This window comes from Echinops telfairi, unplaced genomic scaffold, assembly GCF_000313985.2.
Source record: "Echinops telfairi isolate 266 unplaced genomic scaffold, ASM31398v2 ScPeMD7_7457;HRSCAF=8495, whole genome shotgun sequence".
NCBI lineage: Eukaryota > Metazoa > Chordata > Mammalia > Afrosoricida > Tenrecidae > Echinops > Echinops telfairi.
In genome coordinates, this window is record NW_022111357.1 from 13878763 (window position 1) to 13890132 (window position 11370).

Sequence of the window (11370 nt, forward strand, 5' to 3'; positions counted from 1 at the left end):
AGGTAAGGAAGATCTACTAGCCAGACCCGTCAGCCTTTGGCCATGCTGTGCCCTGCCCCTTCTCCTGTCTTGTTCGGGGTGGTGGGGAGGGGGTGAGGGGGCTGGGCAAAGGAAGGGAACAGGAGTCCCCAGTCTTGGCAGCCCTTGCTTGCGTGGGCTCCTCGTGCCCCTGACAACTTCACAGCTCCCTAGCTCTCTCCCTCTCCCACCCCCCCCCAGATTTCGAGCAGGAGTCGGGCATTGAGACGGCCATGCGCTTCAGCCCAGAAGTGGCCCTGGCAGTGTCTACCACGCCTGCTGTGTTGCCCACCACGGACATCCAGCCTGTGGGCACCCCGTTTGAAGAGCTCCCCTCTGAGCGCCCCACCCAGGAGCCAGCCACCAGCATCCTGGTGGTGACTGAGGTCCCCGGAGAGCCCAGCCAGAGAGCTACTACCATGGCCTCCACCGTGGCCCCCACTGCTGCCACAACCACAGGGGCTCCCACTGTGCCCACTACACTGGCCACTGCTACCCCCACCGCCCCTGTGGCACCGCCGTCCACGGCCACTACTGCTGTTGGAAGGACCACCGGTGTGCAGAGGCTTCTGCCCCTTCCGCTGACCACAGCAGCCACGGCTCGGGCCACCACCCCAGCGGCACCCTCACCTCCTACCACTGTGGCCGCCTTGGACACAGAAGCCCCCACGCCCAGGCTGGTCAGCACAGCTACCTCCAGGCCCAGAGCCCTTCCCAGGCCAGTGACCACCCAGGAGCCTGCTGTCTCTGAGAGGAGCACCCTGCCCCTGGGGACCGTGGCCCCTGAACCCACAGAGGTGGCTCAGGTGAGGGAGTGGGAGCAGAGGAGGAAGACTATGGCCTGCCCAGGAGGGCCAGGAGGGCCAGGCTGGATCAGGGAGGGCAAGGGGGATGGGCTAGGAGCAAGGGCTGGGCCAGAGCTAAGCAGACAGTGAGTCGGGCACGGGGGTGGGTGCAGAGGCTGTAGATGGAGGTTCAGTAGGATGGGCTAGGCTGGGTGCTCAGGTGACAGAACTGGAGCAGGCTGGGTGGTTGGGCTTCAGGATGCTGGGGCGAGACATGGGGGTGGGGGCTAGGTGCCCATGTGTTAGTGGTGGGGTCGGGCGGATCTGCGTTTGGGCTAAGAGCAGTGTCCAGAATCCGCAGCTGGGCCTGGGGTCTTCTTCCCCTGCCACTTCTTAGTGCTGTGAACGCTGGCAGAGTAACCACAGAGCGCTTGCTCTCCTCTTTGTGGGAGGGAGGAAACAGCAGGGCAGTGCGAGGATTGTGCATGCTGCTACATCCAGAGTGCTTAGAATGGGCCTGGTCATCTTAGCTGTAGCCACTATTGACAACCTTGTGTATGGCTGGACCACAGAATAGTATAGTATGCATACTGGTATGTGTAGTAACCATCGGAGCGGGCTCTCTGGGAAAAATAGATCTCATGTCTGTGGCATGCTCAGTGCTAAGCACTCCCCCTGTGCCATCTCCTTAGTCCTCTAGGTATCCACCCCCTTGCCCCCTGCCCTGATGGGGCAACTGGGACACAGAATGGGAGATGTGTCCCTAAGCTTTCACAGTTCATAGCCAGGACTCCAGGTTGTCGGCTCAGAGCTCCTCCTGCGGGTTGGGAGTGAGTGAATGTGCACATGCGTGCATGCATGAGAGAGAGAGAGAGAGGATGTGTGTACTTGTGAATATGTGGATGTGAGTGTGCGAGTACAAGTGTGTCTACATGTGAGTGCAAGTCTGATTGTGAGTGAATGTGTGTGTATGAGAGCATGCGGAGATAGCTATGGGAGTGTGTGATATCAGAGTGGGTGCGTGTGAATATGTGGATGTGTGTGCAAGTATGAGTGTGCCTACATCTGTGGGTGAGTGTGGGAGGATATGTATGGGTGAGTGTGGGTCATGAGGACGTGACTGTGCGAATATGTGTATAAGTGTGTTTGGGTGTGTGAGTGTGGCCACGTCATGAGAGTGTGGGTGTGTGTGAGGGTGGCTGTGAGTGTGTATGGGAGGTGAGGGTGTCCGTGAGTGTGTCTGGTGTGATGTGGTGTGTGAGTGCGAGTGTGTAGGAGCGTGTCTGTGTGCAGTGAGAGTGGATGGAGTGGATGGCTGGTGGGGATTGGGGGAAGATGGTGGAGACTGGCAGGCGTCCAGGTGCAGGGGAGGATCAAGGGGGGGTGGGACAGGGAGGCTGGCCCTGCTGTGGGAGGAGGGACTGTGAGAGGAGGGGCGTAGCGAGGACTGATAGCAGAGCTTAAGCCGAGGGAGGGATTCCGGCTTTGGTGCCCTCCAGCCCCTTGGCCATCCCTGAAGTCTTGGGCCCTAGCAGGACATGGGCCCTTCCCTTGCCCCTCCCAGCAGCTTGCTGCCTGGTGTTCTTACAGAGACTTGGACCAGTAGGCGGGGGAACAATGACAGGGCCTGGAACCTGAGCCTCCACACACACTGGGCTCACCCTCACCTCACCCATCTATGCTGTGCCCCCACCCCCACCCCCATGTAGTCTCATGGGTCCCAGCTCTGGCCTCACTCTGCATCCTGGGAGCCATCAGGAGTTGTGGTCACTGGGATGGTCCCCTGAACACCTGTCCCCAAGGACATCATACCCAGAGGTGATGTTCTTGTACTGACCCCTAGGCAAAGCACTCACCTCTACCCCAGACATATGGTCTAGGGACCAGGTCCAAGTACTGTCACACCGAGCAGTCTCCATGGGACTCTCCTACGGATTGTGACTGAGGCAACCATAGAGAGGAGGGATGGGCTGGGATGAGGATGGGATGTGGCCAGGGTGAGGACACAGGTGGCATTTGTAATGTGTAGGTTACAAACTCTGACCATTTAGCTGTTTGCCCCTGGGGGAGTCACTGGACCTCTCTGAGCCTATTCCCTGCTCTGTAAATTAGAGAGGAACCCTCCTTGGTTATACCTGGAGCTATTAACTGCCTAGTCACAAACTCTCCTGCCTGGGAGAAAGATGCGCCATCACTCCCATAAGGATTTAGTCTCTCACCAGCTTGAAGGGACAGCGCTCTTCTGACTGAGTGGCAAGGGGCTTGTTTTCAGGAGGGTGTCATGAGGGTAAAAGGCATGTAAGTACTTAGTACAGTGAAGCACTGGCACATAGTAAGTGCTTGGCATGGGGCAGAGTCGTGCTCGTGGGCTGGGGGGTGGGGGAGGTGGGACTGCCTGTGGCTCCTGGGCTCATGCCGCCTTCCCTGCAGACCCCAACTCCGGAGTCCTTCCTGACCACGGCCCGGGATGAACCGGAGGTGCCCGTGAGCGGGGGACCCAGCGGGGACTTTGAGCTGCCCGAGGAGGAGACCACGCAGCCAGACTCAGCCAATGAGGTGGTGGCCGTGGGAGCACCTGCGGCCAAACCCTCACCTCCGCCTGGGGTGCTGCCCAAAGGTGCTCGCCCAGGCCCTGGCCTCCTGGACAATGCCATCGACTCGGGCAGCTCGGCGGCACAGCTGCCTCAGAAGAGCATCCTGGAGCGGAAGGAGGTGCTCGTAGGTAAGGTCCGGGGTTGGCTCACGCACAAGCCCTTGAGCTGTGAGCTGGGGGCAGGCTACCCCTAGCCAGGAGGGAGAGAGGGAGGGAGGGACTGGGGTTTTCTGTTAGGAAGGGAGAGCTGGAGACCCGGCTCCCAGGCCGGACCTCTGATTCCTTCCCTACAGCCCTGCCCCCTGCTGGGGCCTGAAGCGGTCTCCACCTCCCACTTTTAATTCAGTGCCCTCACGCCCCTACTTCCTGGAGCCCTGCAAGGGACCCCCGTGGACTTCGCCCCCTGACTGTAATCTCTGGCCCCATACTTTGCCTTGGCTTGCCCCAGGCCCCTGGGCATGTCTAAACTTGACCTGTATCCTGGCCCCCCCACCCATGAATGGCGGGGCCTCAGGCAAGGCACCTCCTGGTCCATCCTGAGGTGCCTGCCAGGCCCCAGATAAACTCTTCCCCAAACATGTAATAAACGTGGCCTCATTTAACTGAGGGAGCCTTGGTGGCACTGTGGGATACGCATTGGGCTGCTTACTGCCAGGTCAGTGGTTCAAACCCTCCAGCCGCCCTGTGGGAGAAAGAGGAGACTTTCTGGCCCCGTGCAGATGTACAGACCAGAAACCTGCAGGGGCAGTTCAGCCCTGTGCTCTCAGGTTGCTGAGTCAGAATCAACTCGCTGGCCGTGAACTTGGTTTTGCTTTGAATGGGTGAGCGTTCAGCCGCAACCCCATCCAGTGGCTCCGCAGTAGCGAGGCCCGGGGATGCGCTGGTAGACCCTGAGAGCCCCTGCTGTGAGTCAGAGTGGCCTCGAATGGGTTTGTCAAGCCTGCTGATGAGACTGGGGCGTCCGCTGAGCCTGCTGGGGGGTGACACAGGGGGCCTGGCAGGGCTGGGGAGGTCCTATCATGGAACTCCCGGTCCTCCCCAGGCCTCCACCTGGCCAGACTCAGCCCGGCCTGACCTGGGTCCTCTGCCTCTCTACAGCTGTGATTGTGGGCGGGGTGGTGGGCGCCCTGTTCGCCGCCTTCCTGGTCACGCTGCTCATCTACCGCATGAAGAAAAAGGACGAGGGCAGCTACACGCTGGAGGAGCCCAAGCAGGCCAGCGTCACCTACCAGAAGCCCGACAAGCAGGAGGAGTTCTATGCCTAGCAGAGCCGCAGGGCCGCCCAGTCCCCGCTGTGCCCCGCTGGCCTGCGTCCGCGCCTGGCAGGGGCCCGGCTCCAGCTCTTGTCTGCCCTCTCCCAGGCCTGCCCAGGATGCCGTAGACTTTCCCCAGGGGCTGGGGGCACTGCCATCTGCCCCAGACTGTGTCCCCCTAAGCTCATCTCCTGTCCCCCACCAGCTCTGGGCTCCAACCTCTGGCTGTCCAGAAGGAAGAAAGCTCCCCATTGGCTGGTGGACGAAGGGCTGGGCCTTCAGACAGGCCCGTCCCCTGCCAGCCCCCACCCAGGCTGGCCTCGGCTTCAGCACGGCTCTCGGGCTGCCTTCCGGAGCAAGCGTTTGGCAGATTCAGCCCATGGAATCACCTGGGCACGGCAGCTCCTGCTCCGGGGCTCCTGTCTGCAGAGAGGATGTCTCCTGCCCTAGCTTAGCTGGGGTCATGGGCCACCCCCACCCAGTGCTCCCACAGGCTCAGCTCCCCTGAGTCTTCCCCTGAAGATATGTCTTCCTGAGGGGGCCCGGCAGCCTCTGGGAAGATGGGTGCCGGGATGCCCCTCTTGCTAGAGGACTCTGTACAGCCACCACCCACACTGTCACAACGAGACAGAATCACACACCATCCTGGCTGCTCCGCCGCTCTCACACACACTGTCTCCCAGAGAATCTCATGCATTCCCTTTGACCCCCTCAACAATGACAACCATGCAGGCCAGCCGTCAGAGCGACACTGTGGCCGCCCTGTCCCTCTCTGCCCTCCCCTCCTGCTGCCAGGCTCACGGGGAGGGCGGACCAAGCCGGGACAATCAGCCCATATTGGGTGACCCAGGCTGTCCCACCCCACGCACCCATGTTGCTGCCAGCCCTGTGCGGGTTGGACGCAGTCTCACATGGATCCATGCGCTCAGCCCACATGACCTCCCCCTCCCCCAGGGCCTGGGGTCTGGTGGGGGCGGGGGGAGTTGCCAGAAGCACCCCTCCCCACTCGGCATTGCACACTGGACTGGGCCCCAATCTCGCCCCTTCCTGCATCCCACCCCTTGGGGCCAGCCCCGCACTGGCTGGGAGCCTGGGGGGGTGGGGCTTCTCCAGAGCAGAGGCAGGATGGCTCTGGGATGCAGCCCCCACCCACCGTGGAGGGTGGCTAGGCTTTCCGGGTGCAGGGCATGTGGTCAGGTTCCTGACCTCCCTCTGCTCTGAGCTAGGAGCTGACCCTGCCTCCCAGAACATCAAGTCTCCAAAGTGCCTGCGGGGCCTGGTCCTGCTGTCTGGCTAGCCTCTCCCCTCGTGGACACCGCCTGCCCACCTGCCCTCCCTCCTGCTGGCCCTGTGAGCCAGCAGTCTGACTTCAGCAAGGTGGCCCCTAGCTGGACCAGCCATCTGGAGAAGCGACCCCAGGCCCTGGGGACAGGCTGAGACATCAGAGCAGGGCCCCCAGCCTGCCCCCAGCTGGGCCACCTCACAGGTGGGGGTCCTTTCTGTAGATATTTTAAATGGAGGGTCGCCCCTCCCTCCCAAGGAGGGTGTACTCAGCGGGCACTTGTAGTCCAAGGGAAGTGGTGTGGATGGTGATTGGCTGGCGGTCCTCCCCCGCCCCCCAGTCTGACCCAGGCAGGAACCCAGCTTCCCTCTGGCCCCTTCTCCGTTCTCCCTGGCAGCTGGTTTCTGTTGGTTGCATGGTGAGGAAGGGACTTGTGGGAGGCCTCCCTCTGCCCATCTGCTCCGGGGGGGGGGTCCCCACTCCTGGGCTGGACCCCCTTTTGTAGACCTGAAGTACCTCTTGGCAGGGCCTGGAGGCTTATGAAGAACCCAGCCCTTGAGGAGGGATGGGGGAAGGTGCCTTGGGGCCCAGCACAGTTGATCTGCCTCTGCTAGGAGGGTTAGGGCAGGAGAGGTGGAGACCCCAAGTCCCTGCCTCCCTCGGCCCTACTGCTTGGGTGGGCTGGTGGTTTGAAGGCCTGGGCAGGCCAAGGCTGAGAAGCCAGGGAGTGTGGAAGAGGGGACCTGAGCACCTGAAAGTTCAGGCGCCTCATGGGGCCAAGTCCAGCACCACAGGGCCAGCTGGATCAGGTGGAGTGGCCTGGTCAGCATACAGACCCCAGTGGGCCGTCCTCCTGCCTCGGGCGCTGATCTTCATCGGGCTTTTGGGCTTTGCCTCCTGACACTGGCCTCACCTCTGTGGCCTGAGCATTTGAAAACGCAGGCTGAACCCTTGTTCCCAGAGCCTTGGACCCGAGACATGACCAGCCTCTTCTCATGGAGCCTGGTACCCTCTGCCAGCCCAGTTCGGCAAGCCATCTGAGGGTGGGGGTTGGGGGAACTCTCCCAGGTGTGGTGTGGACCCTGGAGATGATTGGGGGGGTGGATGGGGGCTGCCCATAGAGCTCCCGGTCCCTGGTGCTCCCGGGAAGTCCTCTAGGCTACACATCCTGGGTGTGTGGGTTCTGGGGCAGAAGAACTTAGGGACCCTGGTTGCCTAAGCAGCCAAGGCAAACTTCAGCCTACAGGCCTGGGGACAAGGCCATTCTAGGGCAGGGGTGGAGGGTGGCCACTCCACCCCGAGGCATGATGGCCAGAGCCCAGGGGGCTGGAGGTGTGGGATCTGAGTCTTATAAGACCCTCCTTCTTGAGTGCTGGGGCATCTGGTGGCAAACCAGGGCTGGGCAGGGCTGCCTGTGGGCAGGGGCTGGAGTCTCAGACCAGACCTGGGCTTGGCCAGCCTGACTGTCCATCTGGGCCTCCAGGAGGAGGGTCTTGAGCGCAGGAGTGGCTGCCTCCCCAGGGTGTGGATGGGCCCCAGGGCTTGCCTCCCACACCTCCTGTCTGTAAATAGGTGCCTACCCACCATGTACAGGCTCAGTCGTCCATATTCTACTGGGTTGCCCTCTGAGGGCTGATGGCCAAGCGTGCTGGGGGTCTGTGTGGCTAATGCATGTAAATACTTCTTGTAGGCAGCGAGGCTCCAGAGAGCCCCTGAGAGTGCTCCCCTCTGTACAGAGCCCCCAAGAACCCTCCCAGGTCGGGTGGGGGATGAGGTCCTTCCCTCCCCCAGGCCGTCCCTGCCCCTGCCACATTCCCATAACCCGTTTATTAACCAGCCCTGTCCCAAGTCCGTGGCCCAGCATTTAGTAGGGGAAAGAGGTGTACCGTGGGAAGAGGCCGGAGTGCCCCCAGGGGGCGCGCACCTGTCCCTGCGTGTGAAGGAACTGGTTTCCCCCTTTCCTTTCTGTTGTTCCATTTTTGGTTCTGTTTTTTAACGCTTCCCGTGCTGTGCCCATTTATAAGAGGAAATAAAATAAAGCTGAAACAGTGTGCCATGAGTGGCGTGGGAGGCTGGCTGGGGAGGGGCAACCAAGGGTTTACCTGGACTTCAGCCACCCTCTTCCATAAAGGACCTCTAAGACCCAGCTGGGTGGGGAAGTGGGCTGGCCTCCCCTGGTGCTGGGGGGTGAGGGAGGACATTACGGTCAGAGCTGCCGCCGGTGGCGCCCTTGGGAAACCGCAGAGCCGAGTGTGGCCAGGTGGGGTGAGGCTGTGGTCGCCCCCCAGGGGAGGGCTCTGGTTTCAGGCCGCATATGGGGTCTCTCAGGGCCACAGGTGGAGACAGGATGGCTCTGGGGTCTGACCGCCTGGCTGGCTGGAAGCCCGGATGGTGACATGTCCTCACTCTGACTCGGAAGCCGCTTGGCCTCGCTGAATGTCAGGTTTCTGGCCCGTGAAATGGGCAAGCAAATAACCAAAAATAAACCCGAAAGAACCCCTGAGGCCCAAACACGGAGCCACTTCCACCCTCCACAACCCTGCTGTGCAGTGTGGAGCTGGCCACCATGGGGTGTCTCTCTCCAGGGGCCTCTGGCGTGGGTGCGAATGACCCCCAGGTCTTTTGGCAGCTGGGCTCTAAGCCTCTGCGCCCCCAGGACGGCTGTGTGAGGAGCTGGCATGGTCTTTTAGAGGAGGAGCATACCCCTCCTCAGGCCTCGGGTGGGGTGGGACAGACGGGAGCCACCGGACAGAGTTCAGTGGAGTGGAGTCATCAGTGGACTCTTAGGGTCTCAGGGCCACAGAGCTAGGGGCAGCTGCCACCGCACACTTGGCCAGCAGGTCCCTCTGTCTGCAGTGAAGTCCGACCCTTATGCCTGCTGAGAGCTGCCTCACCAGTGTTGTCCTCCTCCGCTCCCCACCCTTCCCTGGGCACAAGGTGCCTCGGCTCCCAGCGTCTCTCGTCCAAGGAAAATTGTACACCCACCCCTCTACTCCCCAGCAACGTGATCCCACCCCTCCTCTCTGCCTCCCGCTCCTCCAGGGCCCCTGTGTGCCAGGCCCTGTGCTTGGGTTCTGGGGGCAGAGCAATAAGCAGGCTCACGGCCCTCTGGGAAATGGACAGGCACAGGGAATGGGCCAGACCTGCCATTGTGGGGTCCTGACAGAGGCCTGAGTCTGCTAAAACCTGCTGGGATGCGAGGGGCTGGTTTACCACCCACGTAAGGCCCAGCCCAATGCTGTCTGTCCTCCAGGAAGCTGTCAGAAGATCATCCACACACACCGCCAAGCCCCCCACCTGGGGTCTCTGGAGGGCCCCATCTGTTGCCTTTCCTGCATGCTGGTGATGCACCTTCAGACTGGAGGGTCAGCTGGGAAGAGGAGGAGAGGGTCAAGGGGCAGCAGCTGTGTGTGCTGAGGCACCTGGCTCAACCTCTCTGAGCTGCAGCCCGGTTTCTGAAATGGCTAGTGTGGAACCTGGCACCCAGTAGGTGCTCAGTGCCTCTGAGCCCACTCCTGGCTGCCAGTAGCTGGACTGACACCCTCACCCACCCCCACCCCTCTCAGTGGCACCCCCAGCTCCACTCCAGCCTCTGCCATTCAGCAGTGTGCCCTGTGGCATGGGCCTCGGCCTCTCTGTGCTGGGTGTCCTTACTAGCAGGAGAGGCCAATCCCTGCCCCAGCCTCTCATGCAAAGAGCTGGACACAGATGTTCCCGGCTCATGTATGCCCTGCTCTCGGCACCGAGACTGCAGGGCCCCACCCGCTGCTGGCCGAACCGGGGCATGCATGGCACTGAGCAGAGGTGAATGACGTCCGGTCCCAGTGTTGTTAGCTTTGGTGTGAATGGTAGCTGGGCTCCTCTGGACAGAATGGCTGATTGTTCCCCACAGCCAAGAGGTCACAGGGTGTGCTCCAATCCCGAGGGCTGTCCTCTCTCCCAGGGCCCAGAGCTTCGAGCCCCACCCTCTACTGGAGCAGGCTGCAGGAGCCACCAGAGTGAGGCAGTGGCTGTGCTGGGGGCCCAGGATCACAGGAGGCCCCTGGCCTGTGTGTGTGGTGAAGTAAGAGAGGCCAGAGAGCTCATGAAGATGCTGAGAGCGTTGCCCCAAGTTAGAATCCTTTCCCAGAGGTCTCCTCCCCTCCGTTGGCTCCTGGTGTGAGCATGGTAAGTTACTCAGCATCTCTGAACCCCAATGGCATCCTCAGAAAAGCTAAAGAGATGACAAAAGATACTGTGTCAGGAAGACCCCAGGAAAGCGCCACAGGTTCTCAGCCCATGGTGGCGTGGGTGCCCTCCTTCCCAGACACGGTCTGACGCTTGGAGAGAGTTAGCATCCCCATGGTAAGGCACGCTGGTGGGACAGTGCTTAAACCCAGGCTGACAATGGGAAGGCTGGCCGTTCTAACCCAGCCAGCACCTCTGCGGGACAAAGATCAGACTATTTGCTTGGTAGAGACGACAGGCTACAAGCCCCTTACGGACACACCCAGACACACGGGTGTGGAAGGGACACGGCCGGAAGATGGTGGCAGAGGTCGGGCTGATGCAGCTCCCTGCCACGGAGCTTCTGGCCACCAAGGAGGCGTCTCCCCATGTGCCTTGGGAATCAGCTCTGCTCCGCTGACAGCTGCATGTTGGACGTTGGGCCTCCAAGCTGGGAGAGGATTGATGCGGAGGGTTGAAGTCACCAGCCTGGTGCTCTGTTCGAGAAGCCGCAGGACACGATTGGCACACGGAGCAGGTCCCTGGTGGTGCGAGACAACCCGGGAGGGCCAGGGCCGTGCCTGGGCTCACGTGTGCCCGAGACGCGCTCTCGCTATCCTCAGTCATCTTCGAGTGTTAGTGGGCAGATGGCCTGCCTTACACACGATGCTCCCTCGTCCCGGAGATGAGGCGGGCACTCTGGAGTGAAAACACAGAATGAAAAGCACAGTGCTGACTTATTTTTGGACTCCACGTCAGTCTGAGGGTGGCAGACACCAGTGGGGTGACCCATCGGCTCCGTTTCTTAGAAAGCCCGTTGGCTGCCCTTCCCTTGCGAACAGGTCTGGGCAAATCCAGCCAGCTAGATGGGGTCGGAAAGGAGGGCAGGGTGAGGATTCAGAATTCAGTGATGGGGGAGCATGCAGAGGCAGACAAAGCCCCCTTGGAGGGCAGCGGGGGCTTCCTGGAGGAGGGGCTGCTTAAGTTTCGCATGCTGTGTAGGAGTTCTTCTCCAGATGAGGGGCCGGGTGGGTGAAGGGCATGTGGGAGGAAGGCCGGAAGCCAAGCATGGTGGGACTGCTGGCTTCACGAGGAGCAGGCCAGGGGCAGAGTAGCTGGGACCGGGCCAGTAGGAGCCCCATGTGTCATGCTAAGTGGCTTTGACTTTAGTTCATAAGCAGCGGGTGGGGCGGGACCTGATCCATCAAGCGTGGTTGGGAAAGAGCACCCCCC

At 61.3% G+C, this 11370-nt stretch overlaps 1 protein-coding gene across 1 annotated transcript in view; it reads left to right on the forward strand.

Annotated features, from left to right (window-relative positions):
• Window positions 1-7982, forward strand: part of SDC3 (syndecan 3) — a 48963-nt gene extending 40981 nt beyond the window's left edge. Inside the window, exons 6-8 of the mRNA XM_004705038.2 lie at window positions 220-824; window positions 3234-3525; window positions 4495-7982. Of these exons, the coding sequence (XP_004705095.2) occupies window positions 220-824; window positions 3234-3525; window positions 4495-4661 (1064 nt within the window). The 3' untranslated portion in view covers window positions 4662-7982. The remainder of the gene's footprint in view (window positions 1-219; window positions 825-3233; window positions 3526-4494) is intronic.
• The last annotated feature ends 3388 nt before the right edge of the window (window positions 7983-11370 follow it).